The 23,063-nt window shown below is 34.1% G+C and overlaps 1 protein-coding gene across 2 annotated transcripts in view; it reads right to left on the bottom strand.

The window, feature by feature from the left end:
• Nucleotides 1–23,063, bottom strand: part of TSC22D1 (TSC22 domain family member 1) — a 131,308-nt gene that overhangs the window by 78,380 nt on the left and 29,865 nt on the right. Inside the window, exon 2 of one of the 2 annotated variants that reach the window (XM_023731605.1) lies at nt 15,436–20,820. The exons of the other annotated variant lie outside the window; for it this stretch is intronic. Coding sequence (XP_023587373.1) covers nt 20,733–20,820 — 88 coding nt within the window. The 3' untranslated portion in view covers nt 15,436–20,732. Of the gene's footprint in view, nt 1–15,435; nt 20,821–23,063 lie in introns of those variants that run through there. 2 annotated transcript variants of the gene reach the window in all.

The raw sequence follows: 23,063 nt of genomic DNA, 5'->3' as shown, positions 1-23,063 counted from the left end.
GGTGATTCATTCCCTAATAATTCAAACATGCACATTTTCTCAAAATAAAGCAAAAAAATTTGAAAAGTAGTTCAATACATCAGTGACCTTTTTGCTCCACTAAAGGACATCTTACTACCAATTTGATTAGTTGAGAATGAATAGTTTATTGTCCAGTAATGTAGTTAAGTAGCACTACCCAATTTTAAAAATAAAAATGGACTAAGCTCACAACTGCCACAAGGCTTTTCTAAAGACTGTTAGGCAATTCAAACAAGAAAAACACAAAGAGCTATAATGTGCATTATTTCAAAATAATGACTCACAGTTAATGAGCATTTTAAGTGATTGCAAAGGCTGAAGTGATTAGTTTATTCCAACTACCAAATGCCAGACTACCAAAAGTGTTTGTTATTCAGAGCCTAGCAAAACAGGCCCAAAATTTACAAAAAGGGTTTTTTCTCAAAGTTTCCTTTGAGAATCTACATAATGTTAAATAGTGAATTGAGCCATTCCATTCTAAATGTCTCTTATACAAGGCATAAACTAAGTCAAGACAAAAAATTAAATCTATTACATAAACGACCTCTTTTGCCCTTTTACCATTCTGCAGCCATGGTAGACAGGAGACTCTAACAGGCATGAAAACGGAAATGCTTCTGGTGGGTTAATCTTCCAGTAAGAAACAACAGTATAAGAAAAAAAAGAAATGGCAAATTAATTAAATGAAAAGCTATAAAAAAAAAAAAAGACTCATCATGCATCACCCTAAACTGAAAAATCCACGTGATATTCTTAAACTATCACTAAATATTCCTTCCCAGAAATGATCCCAAGTTGAAGTCACTTGAAAGGTCAGAAAGTAATCAAATCTACATTTAAAGCCAAATTAATTAAAATGAGTTGAATATTTTGTTTTCATAGTTAGAAACGTCTCATTTTTCAGTTTTGTAAGGTCTCAATAGTGGAACCATCATCAAGTACCAGTAATGCTCTTGAACTGTCAGTCTAGCCCTTACGGTTTGAATTTTTTTTTTTTTTAAATAACATTTCTTTTATAATCATGTAGAAAGGTAGGAGGCTGGGAGAGAATGTTACAGTTCAAGTTAATTCAGATTTCACAGAAAATTCTTTCAACATTACAGTGAGCTTATCTTTCATTGACTCTAAGCAACATATTTTTTTCACATATTTATACCTCTCTCGAATTGGGTTTCTTCTTTCATTGATCACTTTTCTTTTACCCTTTTTTCTCTTAAGAAAAATAAGGGTGGCATCTTAACACCTGATAAAATGAGGGGTATAAGCGAGGTACCGTGCCAAACATTGGCAAAATCATAAGCAAAAACAAGATACTTAAGTCTCTTGAGGTTTTTGACTAAAAAGAGAAATGGCACACAAAGATTTAAAGTCAGGACTGTAAAGATGACACAATAGGTACATGGCAGTATGAGAGAAAACAGAATGGTAATCTAACCTTTCCAAGAGCATCCGGGGAAGCTTTCTAGTGATGAGGTAGTGATCACTGCAGTAATACATAAAGAGTAAGACTGACAGTAAGAGTGAAAGTAGACAGAGAGAACAAAAAGCGGTCCAAAGGTAAGACGGGAGAGGTAAACAGACTTAGACTTACAGGGCTTCGCAAATCATATTAAGGATTTTTGTTTCCTAAGAGCAATGGGAAGTCAGTTGATTGTTTTATTCAGATAACATCATTAAATTCATTTCTTGAGAAACAGCACTCTGGCTACACTGTGGAGAATGAATTCAGTTAGGACAAGGAAATATATAAGCAAATCACTTAGGAGAGCACTGTAACAGTTCAAGTTAGAGAATAATGGATTGAGCCAGGTAGTGACAACAGAAAAACAGACTGTTGAGGTATTTAAGACACAAAAATCAACAGGACTGGATGATGGATTGGGTAAGAGGTATAAGGAATAGAGATATTCAGGGTGACAACTAGGTTTCCAATGAGCATAACTGGATGGATGCGGGTGACTTTACTACAATGAGTAACGCTAAATGAAGTCCACATTAGAGGGAGGAAAGATCATAAATTCATAAATCGTGTTTTAAGTGCTCTTGGGATATCCAATATGACATGTCAAGAGACATGTCAAATAGGTAGTTAGATCTTTAAGATTGCCCAGTGTTATAAACTTGAAGCATCTATATATAAGTATTTAATCTGCAGTATGGGTGCAGATGCCCAAGGAATTAGGAAATGATGATCAAGGACCAAGGCTGAGAAATTCCCATATATAAAGGCTGGGTGAAATGAGAATGAGTTTGCAAATCCAAGCGTGCAACTCTGAGTCTGCAGCCTAGCCAGAAAGGTAGGAGGAAACCAGAGGAGTAAAGAGGAGAATGTAATCAATTGTGTTGATTGCTGCTGAAAGATTATGACAAGTATGACAAGTCAACTGTTGATGAACAGGTAACCTTAATATTTCGGTAACGTAATTAAGGTGGAAGCAAGACTAGAGTGGGCTGAGAAGTGAGCTGGGGAGGAAGAAATGGACAGAATATTATAGACAGTTAAAGTCTGGGTACATAGAGGAAGAAATAGGGCAGAAGCTAGTTTTACATAAATCAACGGAAGATTTTTTTTTTTTTAAATTGGAGAGACTTTAACATGTTTTTATGCATATGAGAAGGATCTAGGTTTTTCCTTACAAAGAAGGAAGACAATGAATATGGAAAAAAAAAATAATAAAATTACCATAATACATTTAAGCAAGCAGAGGGGATAAGATCCAGAACATAGGTGGAGGAAGAAAGGATGGGTGGTGAAGTCAGGTTTATGCTTGGTGACAAAAAAAAATGAATGAGGTCCCATCTGATGGCTTTAATTTCTCTGTAAAGCTGAGAAAGCTGCATGTTAACTTAATGTAAGTGCATTCTAATGTAATAGCATTTTAGTTAAATTAGGAGACATTTAAACAATAGAAACATGTTTATTACAGGGGGTAGTACATGCTTTACATGTTAGCCCATTTAAACCTTAGAACGACTCTGTGAGGTAGGTATGTTAATTAGTCCCTTTTAGATGAGGAAACTGAGGTACAGAGAGGTTACGTGACTTGTCCAAGGTGAGCAGCAGCACTGGGCACTCAAATCCATGCACTGACTCTAGAGTCAATGCTCAATCAGTATGTTGTATGATCTCTTAGTGGCCTGACATGCCCCTACAGTGCCCATATTGTCATCACAGATTGGTGGTTTCTTCAGAGTCTAAGTCTGGAACAGCCAGGATGAGAGTTATTGATCCCACATTATCAATGAAAATACAAACATTTTATAAATAAGAAGACTAGGCAATAAGACTTCATAAATTGGCCCCTGAAAACACTAGTTCACACTATTGAGAAATACCCCCCCCCCCAATTTTTTTTAAAAATCTTTCATTGCTTATTTTCCAGGACTATAATAGCTTTCCTACAGTACTAAAGGGGTGCTGGGGCATTGGGGTTCAGTGGTACAATTCTCACCTTCCATGTAAGATACCTGTGTTCAATTCCCAGCCAATGCACTTCATGCACAGCCACTACCTGTCAGTGGAGGCTTGCATGCTGCTATGATGCTGAACAGGTTTTAGCAGAGCTTCCAGACTAAGATGGACTAGGAAGGAAGGCCTGCAGGTCTACTTCCAAAAATCAGTCAGCGAAAACCCTATGGATCACAACAGTCCAACCCACAACCAAGCATGTGGATGGCACTGAATCAGGCAGCATTTCATTCCACGGTACATGGGGTCACTGTGAGTCGAGGGCTAACTCAACAGCACTAATAACGAAGTGGTAATGCAATTTATCTATTTACATGTGGATCTCCTTTATAGACTTGAGCATCTCAAAGGCTGCCTATGTCTTTTTCATAGAAATATCTGATCAGTGCCTACTATGCTGCAGCAACTGTGCCAGGTGCTAAAAAATGTAACAGTAAACCAGACAGACACGATCCCTGGTTTCAGGAAGTCAGGTAATAAACAGACAAACAATGTATGCTTTCAAGTTGAGGAAAAGAGTAGGAAGAAATCAATGTAATGTTAGAGAATTAAAGCCAAGGGGTACTATTGTATGTTTAGATACAGTGACTACAGAAGGCGTCTCTGAAGAGGAAACACTCATGCTGAGATCTAAATAGTCGGGGGTGGAAGAAGGGCTAGAAAGGGGCTCCAGCTGAGGGCTACTATTCCTGGGCTTCTGCTTCAGGTAAGCTGTGATTCTCTGTATCTGACTTTCTCTCCAATTTGGCAGTCTCTTACAAAGCTAAACATAGTCTGACCACATGATCTAGCAATTGTGCTCCCGTGTATTTACCCAACTGATTTGAAAACGTATATCCGCACAAAACCAGCACATGAATGTTTATAGCAACCTGACTCATAATCACCAAAACCTAGAAGTAACCAAGATATCCTTCAATACGTGAAGGGATAAACAAATGAACAAACATAAAATGGAATATTTTCAGTGATAAATATGAATGAGTGACTTTTGGTTTTTGTTCCGACAGGTGAAGGGCTTGAAAATCATCCTTCCCAGCCTTGACAACAAGAAAAAACCTGAACAAAGGAAAAATAACAATTCTTTTTAGATCCATCTTATAATTGAGGTCACAGGGCAAGCCACTGTTCCCAAAACTGGAGAGGTAGATACAACTTCAGGTAACACTTAAACTGCAAATGCTGAATTGCTAGAGGCTCAGTGTAGACTAGCTTGAGAGTTAGAAACTCTGGGCGGCCTAGTCTCAGAGGAACCCCACACTTTTGAGTATCACCTCCACTAGGAACCCCCCCAGGTTCTGTGAAGATTGGAGGAAAATCCCCTCCTCCTTCCGGCAGAAGATGGTAAAAGTAACCATTTTGAAATATGCCCAATGCTTTCTGTTTTCATTACTAAAAGGTCTGCCCTGGGGGGAAACTATTTTACCAGAGCCTAACCAACATGGGGGAAGGAAAATATCCAACTCCAACCCCCTCTAGCTTCTTACAGTGGTGGAAGGGAAATACCCAACACCAGTACCCTCTACCCTTCAACAGGGGAGAAGGGAAATACCCAACTCCAGCCCCCTATAACCTTCTAGTCTCACCTAAGGAGTAAAAAAAAAAGCTGAGAAGCACTTGTAAAGCTCATAGTTCAGGGACAAAGGCTCACTAAAGCACTGCAACCTCATCATAGGATTACAGAACACTTCTCCTCTCACACCTTACCATCACATCAGTAGGGCTCCTGTATAATACTAGGCAATTACAATGAAAACAATTTAAGGTTCAACCCTTATTTAAGAAGTCTCTAGAGAAACCTACAGACAACAGAGAAAACAAAAACAAGGTCATCAGAGGAAATTTTAGCCTTTAACACCTAGTTACAGTAAACAAAGCCTAAGTCCTAGCCAGATAAACATAAAACCTCACATGGAAGGTCTATTTATCTCAGTTCCTTTTACCCAGTACAGCATATTCAGCTTTCAACAAAAAAGTGTAAAAGATGAAAGCAGTCTGATGAGATAGAGCAAGCATCAGTAGTAGACTCAGATATGGCAGAGAGTTTGAAACTACCAGACCAGGAATTTACAATTAACTATGATTATTTGCTAAGGGTGCTAATGGAAAAAGTGGGCAATATGCAAGAACAGATGGGTAATAAAAGCAGAGAGATGGCAACTATAAGAATCAAAAGAAAATGCTAGAAATCAAAAATAATGTAACCAAGTGAAGAATGTTATTGATGGGCTCATCAGTAGATTGGACACAACTAAGCTAAAAAACAGTGAGCTTGAAGATTTGTCAACAGAAACTTCCCAAACTGAAAAGCAAAGAGGGAGGGGGAAAAAAACTGAACAATTTAAAACTTGTGGGACAATTACAAAAGGTGTTAACATATACATAATGGGAATATCAGAAGGAGAAGAAAAAGAGAAAGGAACAGAAGAAATACTTTAAGTAACAATGGCCGAAAACTTTACAAAATTATTGACAGACACCAAACCACAGATTCAGGAAGCTCAGAGAACACCAAGCTCTGTCAATACCAAAAAAAATCGACACCTAGTCATATCATATTCAAATTGCAGAAAACCAAATACAAAGGAAAAATCTTAAAAGAAGCCAGAGGGGAAGAACATCTTACCTACAGAGGAATAAGGATAAGAATTACATTGGAATTCTCTTTAGATACTATGCAAGCGAGAGTGGAATGAAATATTTAAAGTGTTAAAAGAAAAACATCACTAGTCTAGAATTTTGTACCAAGCAAAATTATCCTTCAAAAGAGGAGGAAAAATGAAAAATTTGTCAGACAAAAATTGAGGGAATTTGTCACCATTAGACCCGCACTGCAAAAGTTAAAAAGAAATTCTTCAAAGAGAAGTAAAGTATTAGGTCAGAAATTTGGATCTACATAAAGAAAGAATGGTCAAGAAGAAATAAATGAAGGTATAAGATTTCCTACTTTTCCTATTATTTACTGATCTACCATATAACAGTTTTTTCAAAATAATAATAGCAACAATATACTGGATGATTACAAAGTAAGGTAAGTGAAATGTACAACAGTCATGTTATAAGTGGCAAGAGGGAGGAACTGGGCATACTCTGTTGTAAGGTACCTGCACTGTTATTTGAAAGTGGACTTAGATTTGTTGTAAATGTATATTGCAAGCTCTAGGGCAACTACTAGAATTTTTTTAAAAGCATAATTGATACACTAAGAGAAGAGAGAAAATAGAATCAGATAAGATGCTCAATTAAAACCAAACTAGGCAGAAAAAGAGTGAAAGATCAAAAAGAAATAGAACAAGGGCAACAAATAAAAAACAGGTAGAAATATGGAAGATATTAATTCAACTACATCAATAATCACTTTAAATGTGAATGGTCTAAATATACTAATTAAAAGACAGACTATCAGAGTAGATTTAAAAAAAAAAAACTGTACGTTGCTATAAGAAATCCACTTTAAATATAAAGACACAGATTAAAAGTAAATGGATGAAGAAAGATATTCCATGCTAACACTAATCAAAAGAAGGCTGGAGTAGCTATATTAATTTGGACAAAGTAGGTTTCAGAGAAAGAAAAATTATCAGGCATAAAGAAGAGCACTACATAATGATAAAGGGTCAATTTTCCAAGAAAATACAACAATCCTTAATACGTATGCACCTAACAACGAAGCATCAAAGTTCATGGGTAAAAACTCATAGAACTGTAATGAGAAATAGATCCACTATCATACTTAGAAATTTCAAGTCCCCTCTATCAGTAACTAACAGATCCAGCAGAAAATCAATCAGGATATAGTTGAACTAAACAGCATTATCAATCAGCTAGATCTAATTAACATATACAGAATACTTCACCCAAAGACAACAGAATATACATTTTTATCAACCTCAAATGGAACATTCACCAAGACAGGCCATATCGCAGACCATAAAATACATCTTAACAAATATAAAAGAACAGAAATCATATAAAGTATGCTCTCAGACAACAATGGAATTAAACTAGAAACTAGTAACAAAAACACAGCTGAAAAATTCCAAAATATCTGAGATTAAACAACACACTTCTAAATAAAACATGAGTCAAAGAAGTCTCAAAGAAAAAATATTTTGAATTTAAAGAAAATAAAAATACAACCTTATCAAAAGTTGTGGAATGCAGCAAAAGCAGTGCTTGAAGGGAAATTTATAGCCTATGTACATACATAATAAAAAAGAAAAAAGATTTAAAAATCAATGATCTAAGCTTCTACCACCTTAGGAAACTAGAAAGAGTAAATTATATCCAAAGTACATAGAAGAAAAAATAATAAAAACTTGAACAAAAATCATTGAAACTGAAAACAGGAAAACAATAGAGGAAAATAGACAAGACCAAAATCTAGTTCTTGGAAAAGATCAATAAAATTGGTAAATCTCTAGTTAGACTAACCAAGGGGGAAGAAAAGAAGACAAATTACTAATTTCAGAAATGAAAGTAGGGCCATCACTACTGTATCATGGATTTTAAAAGGATAATAAAGGAATACTATAAACAATTCTGTGTTTATAAATTTGATAACTTAGATTAACTAGATCAACTCTTTGAAGGACACAAACTCACACAAGAAGAAATGGACAGCCTGAATAGGCCTATATCTATTCAATAATTAGTAACCTTCCAAAACAAAAAAAAAACCAAGCCTGGATGATTTCACTGATGAATTCTAACAAACCTTTAAAGATGAAATGATACCAATTCCCTACAATCTCTTCCAGAAGACAGAAACAGAGGGAATACTTCCTAACTCATTTTATGAGGCCAGCATTACCCAAATAACCAAAACCAGACAAAGACATTATAAGAAAGGAAAATTATATATTGATATCTCAGGAACACAGATGCAAAAAATCTCAACAAAACATCAGCAGATTTATTCCAACACTGTACAAACAGAATTATACACCAAGACCAAGTGGGATTTATGCCAGGTGTGCAAGGCTGGTCTGATATTCAAAAATCAATGTAATCCATCACATCAACAGTTTAGCCTGAAGAAAAATCATACAATCATATTAACAGATGCAGAAAAAGCACTTGAAAAATCCAACACCCATTCATAATAAAAACACTCAGCAAACTAAAAAGAGAGGGGAACTTCCTCTACTTGATTAAAAAACACCTACAAAAAACCTACGGTTAACATCATATTTAACAGTGACATACTAGATGCTTTCCCCTCCTAAGATCGAGAACAAAGCAAGGATGTCCCCTTTCACCACTCCTATTCACTGCTGTACTGGATGTCCTAGCTAATGCAGTAAGACAATAAAAGGAAATAAGAGGTATACAGATTGGGAAGAAAGAAATAACACTGTGTTTGTTCTCAGATAATAGGATTATCTATGTAGACAATCCTAAAGAATAAGACAAAAAAAAAAAACAAAAACCCTCCTGGAACTAATAAGTGATTATAGGAAGGTTGTGGGATACAAGGTTAATAAATGAAAGTTAATTACTTTTCTATACACCAACAATGAACTGGAATTTGAAATAAAAATGCAACATTATTTACATTAGCACCGAAAAAAAAAATTGACATAAGTCTAAACCTAACAAAATATTCACAAGATCTATATGAGAAAAACTACAAAATGCTGATGAAAGAAATCAAATATCTAAATAACCAAATAGATATTCTGTGTTCACTGATAGAAAGATTCACTATTAAGATGTCGATTCTTGAAAACAACCAACCCAATTAAAATACGGGCAAATGATCTGAACAGACATCTCATCAAAGAAGATAAACAGATGGCAAATAATCATATACGAAATTGCAAAGCAAAACAATGAGACATCACTACACACCTAATAGAATGGTTAAAACACTGATAACCAAATCTGGTAAGGATGTGGAGCAACAGGAACTCTTTTATTCACTGCTGGTGGGAGTATAAAATGGTACAGCCACTTTGGAAGACAGTCTGGTAGCTTCTTAAAAAGCTAAACACAGGCTTACCATACAATCCAGCAACCACAAGCCTAAATATGTACCCAAGTGTCCACACAAAAACCTGCATGTGAATGTTTACAGCAGCTTTATTCATAACTGTCAAAAACTGGAAGCAACCAAGATGTCCTTCAATAGGTGAATGGATAAACAAATTGTGGTACATCCATACAATGCAATGTTATTCAGCAATAAAAAGGAAATGAACTATCAAATCATAAAGACATGGAGGACCTTAAACGCATATTGTTAAATGAAAGAAGCCAGTGTAAAAAGGCTACATGATTCCAATTACATGACATTCTGGAAAAGGCACAACTATGGAGACAGTAAAATGATCGGTGGTTGTCAGGAGTTCAGGGGGAGGGAACTAGCAGATTGTATTTGGAAGGTGACGAAGGGGAAAAAAATGAAGAATGGCTCCAAGTTTTTTGCCATAAATAACTAGATGCATGGTGATGAGGAAGACAAAAATAGTTCAGGGTTGGATTCAATTTTTTGTTATCCAAGTGGATATCAAGGCTGGAGCTCTGAGGAAGTGGCTGGGCAGGAGATAAAAATTTGGAGCTGACAAAACAAAAAGTATTAAGCCATGGGAATGCATAAGACCATCTAAGTGTAAAGGGAGAAGAGATAGGGAAGACTCTAGGACTGAGCTTTGAAGTACATTCCATAGTTGGATCAAAGAGTGAGAACCTGCAACAGCAACTATAAACGCTGGAAAGAAAACCAGAAGTGTATGGTATTATATAAGCAAAAAAGGTTGTTTCTAAAATGTACAAATGTTCAGTTTTAGTAAATACTGCTAAAAATTCAAGATATAAACAGGAAGGTAAGTGTTCACAGCATGTGGCAATAGAAAGGACCTTGGTGACTTTGACAAGAGCAGTTTTAGAGGTATTAGAAGCAAAAGCCAAGTTGGAATGGATTGAAAAGCAAAGTTGGAGAATATGTAACGGTGTGAGTAGACACCTCTCGGTAATGAAAGGAAGTAGAGAACTATTTAAGTTAGAGGGGATAAAAAGTCAAGGTAGGATGGTTTCATTTTCTTAAAATATAAAAGCATATTTACATGCTGATGGGAATGATCTAGTAGAGGAGATTTGCTGATGGAGGGGAGAGAGGGAGTACTAAAGCCACAAACTCCTTAAGAAGATATGACACAGATCCAGACTCTAGAGAACAATGAAAGCCTGTGACAGGTGTGGGGGTAGAAGTATCTTAATTTATTTCCAATGATTGGTGAGATGCATGAAATTTAGTAGGTGGATGCTCAATAAAGATTAAATAAACCAAATTAAATAACTATAATGGCTTAAACGGCTCTTTATAGACCATGATTTCTTCTAAGTGTTAGAATCCAAACTACACTGAAGTTGCTAGGGCACCTGATTAGGGAACAAGTATTCTTCATTTAAAGTACACAAATATATAAAAAAAAATATAAAAACAAATTTGGATACATTTCATATTGTAAGCAATTCTTCACTCTATCTTATTTTTATATTCTATGCTCAGGACCAACAAATGTGATGCTCCCAAAGGGCATGTAGAACAATAATCTTTTCTAAAAAAAAATTACTGTCTAAATTCCCAGTATAGTTGAAAAAAACTATGTGAAAATGTTTTACAAACTGTAATGCATTATACAAATTTAAGTAATGGCATCTCTGCAGTTATTCTGATATTACTGCTAATTTGAATTATATCAACTGTTTCATTTAATACTATCATTTGTAACTCCCAATGATTTAAGGTAGCTTTAAAAATAAAGATAGTGAAAGTACACAAACTTCTCATTGTTTTAAGAATAGAAATATTTAAATGCAAAAACTAAAAAAATCTTTTGTAAAGTAAAATATAAAGTCCTTTTACACTATGACCTAGCACATTATATTTTAACCTTGTTGGTACAGTAACAGCCATTGCAAAGCCCCTACTTGATGTATATACAGTTATTTTGAGACCCTGAGGATTTCTCAAATGGCTAATAAACGTGAAGTGTCTAAAATTAGCTAACAGAAACTACTTTTAATAAAAAGTAGTTTTAAAGAATATTTTTTGTTTGAAAGAATATCTAAGACATGAACATACATCAAACTATGCTAGGAATATAGAGGGCAATAAACAGATTGGTATAATTTCATTGCAAAACAACCGTTTCAACTCTCAACTGAAACAGTTTATTGGTTTGAGGTTTTTAGCTGACTATATGTAATCAATAGGATTATAAAACTGTACAAATCAGCTTTTAAAAAATTCTACCTCCAGTAGGAAAAAGTACACATATCGTGTAACAGACACATGATTCATAAAAAACAGAGTGAGAGTCAGAAGACAGATTCAAATTTCTCTTGGCAACTAACTTTATATTCTATGCTCAGGACTAACGAATGTGATGTTATGAAGTCGGGCATAAAATTGAGCACATTTCTACCGCTCTGAATTTTATCTTCCTCAATAATCAGAGGATGGATTAGGCCAGTAGTCAAAACCTTATTTTAATGTGCCCCTAAATTTAAAAAAAAAAAAATTGAGAACGCATGTTTTATTTATAAATTACGTTCACTAATATTATGTACACTGTTAACACAATTTTAAAGGATATGATAATGGAAATAATTTTTAATTTTCTTCCCCTAGTCTAACGAATCATTTAAGCCCCACTTAGAATACCATGGGACTATAAAAGGGTAGCTTTGAAAAATTATCTTGGTATGTTTTAAAATATCCAGATGAAGAAAACAAGCCTTTTACATGTAAAAGGCTTATTTTGATAGAGGTAGGGGACATTTATGTATATAAAATGCTTATTTTTATACAGTAGGTATAGGAAATTTCACTTACCTCACTTCTTCCTCCCTCAGAATTTAACAATATTTATCGCATGATAGATTTAATTGGTAACTGGACAGCCATTTAATTCAAGTTAAATTCACAATAATCACTAGGAAAAAAAACTTTGATTTGATCACACTGGTAATTTTGATATCTTAAGCCTATATAAGGCAGCAGTATGCCAGTTAGTACATATACTTGGCAGTATTTATTTATTGGTAGTATTGTTAAGAAAAAAACTTCAGCTATCTTACTTGCAAGGTTAAAATAGAAAACCCTGCACACTCTTTCATAATCACTCTAATCAGAAAAAATAATCACTATCAAATTATGGAAAATATACTTAACCTTTTATACCAACTATTTAATCTTATATTTTAATCTTAGGTCATGTGTTGGTACGCAAATAAACACATTCGCCTAATGAAAATTTCAACTGAATTTGCTTTACTTAATCAACAGCAGCTGATTTTAATAAACACTTATAAAAATTTATCATGTGTACTTACTATTCATACAGAAAATATGCAAAGCTCTCAAAAGCAAGTTACACACAAAATATAGAAATTGGATGCCGTAACTAGAATCTATTTAGTCTCCAATTTCTTTTAAAATTAGCCAACTCTCACTGCTCTCACCCACTCTACATGAAATTTAAGAGGTAGATACTCAATAAGAATTAATTAAATCAAATTAAATAACTATAATGGTTTAGATGGCTCCTAGTAGAACACCATTACTTGTAAGTGTTAGGGCCCAAGCTAATTGAAGGCAAATTCAAACTTTAAAAAATGCATACTAAGTAAAATATCTTTTATCTACTTTAAACATTGAGTTCTACATGAAATTTTTACTGGAAATATGCATTTTGACAACAATGTTTCAAAATCAATGCCACAACAGAAATTTTTAGATTTTGAAAGATCTGCTTTCAAATGCCATCTTTGTTGCTTACTGGTTATATGCCCTTAACGTAGGTTTTTTAACCTCTGAGCTTCAGTACCTTTATCGGTAAAATGGGAAAAATGATCACTTTCCTCACAAAATTGTTAGGTAAATTAGTGTATGTGGAGCACCTGGTCAAAGGTGCACACAGTAGGCATGTAAATATTCGTTCTCTTTCTTCCTTATTTTCCATAAAATTCTTTCTAACTCAGGTAAAGTAGAATAGAACCTATATCTCAAACCAGTATTTCTCAGACAAGGGTTATTTGTACCCTTAAGAGGTACATGCAACCATTAAATAAACATGTTGCTCTGGAACTCAATTTAAGATGAGGAAGAAAAGCTAAACAATTTAACCTGTGGTTTAAAAAACTGTTATACCAAAACAGCATTGCTGCAGCAGAATATTTGCACTGTTTTTAAGATGCAGCACAGGACTATGCTTGATCTAGAACTTAGGCCACATTTCCAGACTTCCAGGGCTACTTCTTGACCATCTTCTGCTGTTCGGGATATTTCTCAAACTTTTCCACTGAAGCACTGCCTTCCATTTCTAATTTTAATTATGTTACTAAACGTAATTTCACTTTCTTCTCAATGCCAGTCATGTGACAACAGTTTAGCTCCAGTGAGCCTGGTTATCCTTAATTTAGCAATGACAATCTGAAAAAATAATGTTTTACATGATACAAAACATTTAATAAAGAATTTATAGCTATTTAAGCCAGCATTAAGCAAAACCAAAATCCACTGCCGTCGAGTCGATTCCGACTCATAGCGACCCTGTAGGACAGAGAAGAACTGCCCTATAGGTCTCCAAGGAGCAGCTGGTCGATTCGAACTGCCAACCTTTTGGTTAGCAGCTGAATTCTTCACCACTGTGCCACCAGGGCTCCAAGCAAACCAAAAATAACTTAAATGCAGAATGTACTTTCACAACTATGATTTCCCAAGGTTTTAGCTATTGTTTTTTTTTTTTCTTTTTCACTGAACTGTGCATATTAACACACCACTTACACAGGCTTTGTCTAAACAGACTACTAAACCGATTTTCAGAAACAAAATATTTTGGATTTCACTTTGTAATTTCTTTTCCTAACTGAATCTTAACAGACGTAAAATTAAGTACCTTACTGGGTAAATATGTAAGGTCAAATAAAGTGGCATGACTATTCCAGGGCCACACACAATACAATGGCGTGAGTATTAAACAGCCCAGGCTAATGAGACCTACTGCTGTTTCAGTGTTACACACGAAGTGAACAACGATGACTGAATTACGTTCAGAGAAGATATACAAAACCTCTAAGGATTCCAACCCATGCCACATGAATAAGAGCTAAGAAATGGGAATGTCTAACCTCGGCGGGGGTGGGGGTGTACTTGGGCTTGGAATTGATGTGGTATAACTACCACCTTCAAATACTTGAAGGCTTGTCATATCTAGACACTGGACTTGGTCTGCATAGTCCAGAACCAAGATCAAGATGAGGAAGCAGTAAAGTAGTACAGATCTCTAAGACAGTAGTCAAGACAGCTGGGTCCTACTGACAACTGTTTTATCAATTGTGTGATACAGGGAATGTATGTGATACTGCTGGTTATCAATTATAGGTAAAATGAGGATGCTAAACTAGGTAATTTCTAAGGGATTTTTCAAATAAAAAAAGGACGTGGGAGCAAATTCTGGATCAACATTTTACCAGGACAGAGTATCCTGCACACAGATCCAGCTTCCTCGGGATACAGTTCTATCAAAAGCGTACATCAACATTCCCATCTGTTCTGTATAAAGGGGAATAGTAGGATAGGTAGCTTACTATCTGAAGTAAAAGCAAAATGTCCACAAGCTGGAGTTCCTTTTATAAGAACTAAAAACACAGAAGGGATGATTGTTGGTATTCTATGCTACCATCTATCGAGTAAATAAATTATACTAGTAATTCTAGAAAAAATCCTATTTTCTAGTTCATCTATATTCAATACTGCATTTTCATTTGTTTCTAGAAATGATACTAAGTATTTTGCTAACATAACTCTTTAAATCTACTTAATATTCCCTATAAGGAGCTCTGGTGGCACAACGGTTAAAGCACTCAGCTGCTAACCAAATGTCAGCAGTTCGAAACACCAGCTGCTGCACGGGAAGATGTGGCAGTCTGCTTCCAGAAAGATTTACAGCCTCGGAAGCCCTATGGGGCAGTTCTACTCTGTCCTATAGGGTCACTTTGAGTCAGAATCGACTCGATGGTGGTGAGTTTGGTTTGTTTTATTCCCTAGAGAATAACAGTATAACTTTCCTCTCTGAACGATTTTACATACTAACCAACAAAATTATTTCTTAATCCTTAACGTAACAGATTCCCAAGTTATAATGTAAGTGAATGTTTATAAAGGTCTTTGTATTAATTTCTCATCTTATTCAGTACAGTACACAGAAAAAAAATTACTTTGTGTTCTGGGTATCATTTAATAAAAATAAGCATATATAGCCAAAATGAAGCCTGGCAATAATATCATGGAATACATACACAACTTTCTATGCAAAGTACACTATTTTTATAGTGCTCATGATTTTAAAATACAAAATTAAATAGGGTTCATACACCAAGAGCAAGGTAAGAAATCTCTTGGAATAGAGGAGGCTAAGTACACGAAGGGTACAATGTCTGTGTATATGCTTCAAAACGCACTCTGAAGTCATACAAAACAAATTTGTAGTTTATCATTTCTCTTCTCTGGGAGAGATTACTATGAAAAATTATTTTCCTTATTTTATATCTGTCTGAAAGATCCAAGCATTATTATAGTTTATTAGACATTTAAAAAAATTACACTGAACACATTTTTAACACTCCTACCTATGCCATTCATACCTTACCTCTTGAGCAGAGATCCCTTTGATCATTAGTCCTGAAAACTCCGATGCATACTTCAAAGTTCCCTAACACTTTTACTGCCGTAATCTAATTAACTTAGACATACATATTAGTGGAAAAAAACAAAATTCAGAGAACTTATGTGCTTATTTTTGAAACACGAATCTTCCACATTTTGGGACTAAATTAGTATTAAATCTTTTTAGTGGGAAACTAAAATACCTCAGTAAAAAGCAAGAAAATTGCTTGGAACATCTAAGCAGTGACATTTAGCTTAAATTTTCAATACTGAAAAGAAAAAAAAAATGTGTGCACATAATTACAATAAGCTATAACAAGGTCAGTAATTTGCAGTCACACTGCTATGTGACATTTACTTTTTTTTTTAACAGAAAATACCAAAAAAAAAAAATTGTTTCTTCACCAAGGAACAATCAACGCAGATTTTTATACTATAATCAATCAATGATGAAATAATAAGCATATTTCTTATACTTTGAAGATATAAAGGTAAGCCAAGTTCAACATTCTGTAATATTTTTATTTTGAAGCTACCAACAGTGTAGGGAAAAGTCTGTGTAATAAAAATTACTTAAAACTCATGTCACCATTACTTAAAACTCATTTCACCATTTAAATTACTTAAAACTCTTTGCAATACTTTTGAAGATTCCAGTGCAGGATTCTTTTTAGCCTTCCACTCTTATTTACACTTACAGGAAAGGCTTACAAATATTTTTGTTTTCAAATAATAGCCTTCATTGAAAACACTATGCCTGTAAACTTTTTAATAGCCTTAATTCTAAAAATGAAATTTGTCTGCAGAATCTTTATAAGCCCTTTTTCAAACTTATCAGGCTAATAAAGCCAAGATTTTGTCTCCTCCTCCTTCCCCCAAATACAGTAGCTATTCTAAATCATAGTAATTTCCTTTATTCTTATTTTTTCAGAGTATCATTTCTTGGGGAAGACAATTATTTCATGTTAATCCGCAAATTGTCATTAATTAAACTCTTATTTCTTGCCCAGGACCCCATCTTAATGTTTATTTATAATTTATGGAGTCCATTTTCTTGTATAATTCTTCTTTAAATCCAAAAGGAAACACTCTTGCTTCTATCAGACCCTGCATAGAAAAGGTAAATTGTCCCAGTGGCTCAAACTGAGTTGATGTAGCTATAAAGACAAAAATCTTTGTCTTAGTTAAAACCAAATTTTACCCTTTTCCATGTTGTCTCGATAAGGTTAAAAGCAAGAGACTCTAGAGTCAAGATTTCTCCTTCTACAATTACTTGTTCAAGCAGAACATTAAAACAGAAAACATTTTTATTCTCCTGTTGACAGCTCTTATGAATTCTGTGGTTCTCCAAGCGACCATTGTTTTCAAATGTTCTTTTTCTGGGTAGAGTGACCGTCTTTTGTATGCTATTTTTTAAGAGGTTATATTTTGATCAATCTAGCTTTAAGAGATTTGACCAAATTACTCCTGAAATTTACAACATGAACTCAAGAGTTTTAATGGTTTGTAAAACTGACATACAAAAACAGCAAGTGAATTCCAAATCAGGGAAACAAAGCTAAGCTGAAGCCGATCAGAAAAATGCAAAATCAGACTGAATAGATCACTGCCTATTTCATACATTTGGCATTCGGTGACCCCATGATGAATCATTTTAATTTAACAGTTTAAAAAATAATAAATTTTCTCAAGAAATCAGAAATACTTAGAGGGAAGACACATAGAATTAATATACACTTAAAAATATTGTTGTAGTTTTCATTTTCTACTCCTAAAACAGAAATACACCATTTATCAGTAAGTACATTTTTTCATGGAGAAAATATTTATTAGTTTTCAAATGATCACATATACAAATATTACACAATTAGTCATTCTAGAAAAAAATAGCTTATATTAATATTCATAAAATAAACACTGGAAAATATAGGACTGCATATTTTGACATGAAATATAAAAAAAAACTGAAAGAAAAATGCATCAAAATAGAATCTAAATAAACAAATCACTTCACATCAATATACAAAAAGTTTAACCTTTAAATGGCTTTTAAAAGTGGCATGAGATGAACTGAAAGGCACTTAAATTTCTTTTGCACACTTTAAGGAACACAGCTAAAACTTAATCAAAGCATGAGATTAAGAGATTAAATCAGTTTTCATCTTCAAAGCTGAAACAAGGTAATAATCACACAGGCCATAAACTGGTTTGTACTATGGTTCAAAGTGTTCAACCAACTTAATTTCCAAACAAATTTCACTCAGTTCACTGAGTACTTTCTAAAATGTTGGGCAGATGTCTTTTTATTGATATGTATTTGTAAATGAACTGTTTTATTAACACTTAACAAAAAAAAAAATCAAAAATAAAAACTTTTAAAAGGAATTCAAAGCTCTCTAGGGATATTTCAGTTCAAACTGATCTTTTAAACTTATTTTTAAGTACTATACTTATAAAAATTTATTTATAATTAATGAGAAAAAAATTTTCTCAGATACAGCCAAGAAAAAATAAAGGTCAGCTTATATTTTAGCAAAAGTGGATTCTAAAAACTTTTAGGATTCCTGAAACATTTTAGATGCTCAATAATCAAATTATTAAACCTTCCATATTAATAACTCTAGAATTTCTGTTCTTAAAATTTATACCCAACTAAAACAACAACAAATGACCTAAAATTTTTTTCCTTAAAAAGTTCTTGACTGACCAGTTCATAGAGAAAGAGTAACATTTTGATAGATATGCTATTTTTTAAGAAGCTATATTTTTATTTTGATGTAATTGATATTTTGGATAACTATTTACCAAGACTTATTCATACCTACAGTCTTATTCTAATACTAGTTAATGCCTTTGCTCTATGAAATAATGCTTTTTGACAGCATCATTCAAATGTTAGTATGCCTTCAGTGTAGAAGAATACCTCAAGTGTAGCAGGTATTTACTACTTTTAGAAGACAGACCAAGCTACTTTGATCTCAAAAGATCTCTCTTCTGCTTCTATGCTAGGATCTTTGTCGATCTGACAACTATAATAAGGCTCAAGAACAGAAAAAAGATGAGCTAAGAGAGAATTTCCTAATATTAAAATTAATTTGGGAAGAGTTAAAAAGTTCACCCTTAATTTACTAGTTCCTTCTGGTGTCAGGCAACAATCACCAGGTTTTTTGGGGTTTTTTTTGGATTTTCTATACTACTAAAAATAAAGTTTGCCTGTTTCATTTAGGTGAAAAGATTCAATCCCACAATCTTTTTAGTGAAACAGATAGAGAGCTGCCTTTTAAAGGAGTCTCTCACGCTTCCTCTATTTCAGTCTTCTTAATAAAAAAGTAATATTTGCATGGCCGTGTTTAAAATTCCAATCTGAAAAGACTATTTCATTATTTGAGCCTCTCCACTTCCAACCAAGAGTAAACCACAGTAAATCTTAAAGTTTATAAATGACAAGATCAGGTGGCTCTCTCATCCTTGTGTCTTCTAGACATATTGCATGGATCCATTCACCACTGCCTTCCAAACTGCAGGTGCTGGCATGTGTGACAGATATCATCCATGAAGGCTCTGCTAGAAGAATTCCTTTTGCTGAAGAAGTATGATGTTTACCAGTTGAAAGAAATCTGGGCAATTAGAGAACAAATAAACCGGTCTCCCATTTTCAAGATACCTGGAGTCACAGAAGGAATCCACCAAGGAAAAATGAAAACTTGCCAAAGGCACCAAGTTCATGTTCTACCCACTGTAGATGATAAGAACTTCCTGGAATCATATCAACCCTTGGCATCAAAGAAACTAAGAGAAACCCATTTTAATGCCATGGGAAAAATCTAGGACAAGGCTCTTTTCGCCACAAATAACATATTACTAGGGACTGGAAAACTACTTTTGAGTATATTAAACTTTAAGGGATAATATATCCTGAAACTTAAATTAATTCACATTTAGTTTATTAAAGAATGAAACCTAGATTTGACAGTAAAACCATAACGGTACTATCACTGTATCTTGTAAAAAGTCTAATTAATGTAAAGTCCTAAAGTCTGAGATAGGAAAAAGATCTAAAAGTCCTCACTAACAAGGTACGATAACACCTGAACATCTAACTGTGTCAATTAGGAGAGTTCAGATGTCCAGCTAGCCCAAAGAGCTTTTAATTAGGAATGTAAAAGAACACTTAGAAGTCCACTAATGCCATTAAAGGCTAAAACGGGCAAATATTCCCCTTATAAATTCCTGTGGACTACATGGGCATTCACCAAATCATGTGCCCCAAATCATCCACTGCTTTAATTATCTGGAGAGAAAATTAAATTTTAGGTCTCTTTTTTGAAAGGGCACTAGGTAGCATTCATAGAAGAAAAACAAACAGATTGCAGCCCCACTTGGTTCTTCTATGAACCCAAGGAGTTTACCATTAGAATTAAATGGGCAATGGAAGGACACTCCAATCTATAAATAAACCCAAGCAAATAATGGAAAGCACCCACTTGTTTATTATCCTTTCCCACTCTCTCCAGAAGCTGGATATTCTGCCTCCAAGGGTTCAGTGGAGAAAGTGGACCCCTGACGTCAAAAGCTCTCCGTGGTCTTGGCTGTATCTGTGGTTCTAGGATCACTCCTTGCACCTCTGGTAGGAGAGAAGCACTGAAATAGAGAGCTGAATATAGATTTTAAAAAAAATTCTTATTAAGAAATTACATTCTCTGGTCATTTGAGTTTGTAATGGCTTATCCTCGGGATAAAAAGGAGCTACCTTTGGGCGTACCTTCTTTAGTGCCTTCTTAATTTGAATTTTAGAAGTCTGTCACCACAAGTGATTAATTCCTCAGTAACTAACTCTTAAGAAGGGACCTGTCTTGGGTCTAAGCCATAACACACTCTGTGACAAACCATTCAACTTCAAATGGAAGATGGAATCGAAAAATGATAAATTACGACTGGAAACAAGACCATAGTTGTCTTAAATGGACAGGGAAAAGGCACTCAACCTCAGATATATCAAAGGAGGAGCCCCAGTTAATTCTTCTGTCAAAGAGAAGAAGATGGATTGAAAAGTAGAAACAGAATAATCAAGGATATTAACAGGAATACTACTAAACGCTGGGAATGTCTAAGATGCTGAATTTGTTTTCAGTTCTCAAGTCTTCAGTAATTTAAAGAATTAATCAGCCTACAGTCCCATGTTATAGCAATACAAAGCTAAAGCTGATTTATATCAAAGCTATGACTACTTTCAGTGAAAAAAAGGTTTATTTCTCAAGCACTCATCTTTAAAACAGGGAGGGCAGAATAGTGGACATAGGTAATATAGATTCAAAATCTTTTTAAAATGCATGATTATTTGATTTGGGGCCAAGAAGGACCAGGAAATAATCATTAATGGCTACAACGTAGAAATTAAAGCAGCAAGATACACCCAAACAATAGATGATGGTAAAGATACTGGAAAACAGTTTGCTTTATTATAGAATAAGCTAAATAAGAGAAGAAAGTTCAAAGCACATAGCATCTGATCAAGGAAAAGCTGAAAGGAGAATAAGACAGGCGGATATGTATTTAAAGTTATAGGGACTGCAGGATACATTTTAACAGTGTTGCCTTTGAAAAATAGATCAATTATACTTTGTAGCACAGGGTGCTATATCCCTATTAAATTTTAGATCTTATTCTAAATATAATGGTGCTGTATATCCCTACTCTATGAAATATATAATCATACTATCCTATTTCAGGGACACGTTATATTTTGGGATAAAAAAATTTTTCAAATGCCATCATGTAATCTCCCTCTCACACCAACTAATTATCACAAGGGTTCCTTACCTGTTAGTGGACCGAAGATTGTGTTCTCTTGTTCTCTATCAACCAACCAACAAAGGTTATAGTCTCAGCACTAAGAAGGTAGCAACCAACCAAAGTGAATGTGTATTTTAATGCCTTCACTTCCTCCTGGCTCTGCTGGCCAGTGTGGAAATATACTCAAAGCTGAAAAGGAATGGTTATTCTATTACCTAACATATTTAGCTCAGTTTTTTAAAAGCCTAAAGATGGAAAGAATAAGCTAATCCTTCTGCTTAGGAATATACTCAATTCTGTACAAATGAGAATGAAAACAGTTTGGCCTAAGGAAAGAAAAATCTATGAATCTAGCCATCAAATCTGCAATTTCCAAAAATTAAAAAAAGGAAGAAATCTGATAGAATAAGTCAAGAGAGGAAAATTGCCATCTAGCAAGAGGTATCAAATAAATAACTACAAAAAGTACTTTCTGAGCCTAAGTTGCAGCTACTCATGTTAAGTTTCTAATAGATTTTAAGCTTGAAAGTCTTTTTGTTTTGAAAAGAGTATACTTAGGTTAAAAAAGTATTTTACAACATAATCGCACTTAGGGGGTATATGAGGGATGTTAAGAGAAAAGGGGCACAAATTAGGAAAAAGATCTGAATACAGAGTATTTTAAGGAATGCAACCTAATTAGGTACTTTCAAGAATCCAAAAAACTCAAACAGATTAACACAGTATTCCACTGCTGGGGTTCAAAAGAGATGACTCGATGAAAAAGGCTTAAAGTAAGTATATCAGAGCTATCTTATTTAGGATTTCATTGCACCTATACTCTGTAGATAGGTGCTACAGAAATCCCTTATAAAATACTTCTTGAAACAATCATCCTCTACTCCTTTCTACTCAACTTGACAAATCATTCTCTCTTTTAGTAATATTTCAATATAAACCACAGAATTATCTAAAATTTCCAAATTAATGAAATCTAATTAAACTTGACTTTTATGAGATAAACGTATTATGTTAAATATATAAACAAGATATGATTTTTCCAAATTTTCCAGTATTCCTTTATTTTTTGAATACTAATTAGTAGTAACAACACGTTGTTGTTGT

Source organism: Trichechus manatus, unplaced genomic scaffold (assembly GCF_000243295.1).
Source record: "Trichechus manatus latirostris isolate Lorelei unplaced genomic scaffold, TriManLat1.0 scaffold00044, whole genome shotgun sequence".
In the NCBI taxonomy this organism is placed as follows: Eukaryota; Metazoa; Chordata; class Mammalia; order Sirenia; family Trichechidae; genus Trichechus; species Trichechus manatus.
This window is presented reverse-complemented; position numbering and strand designations above follow the sequence as displayed.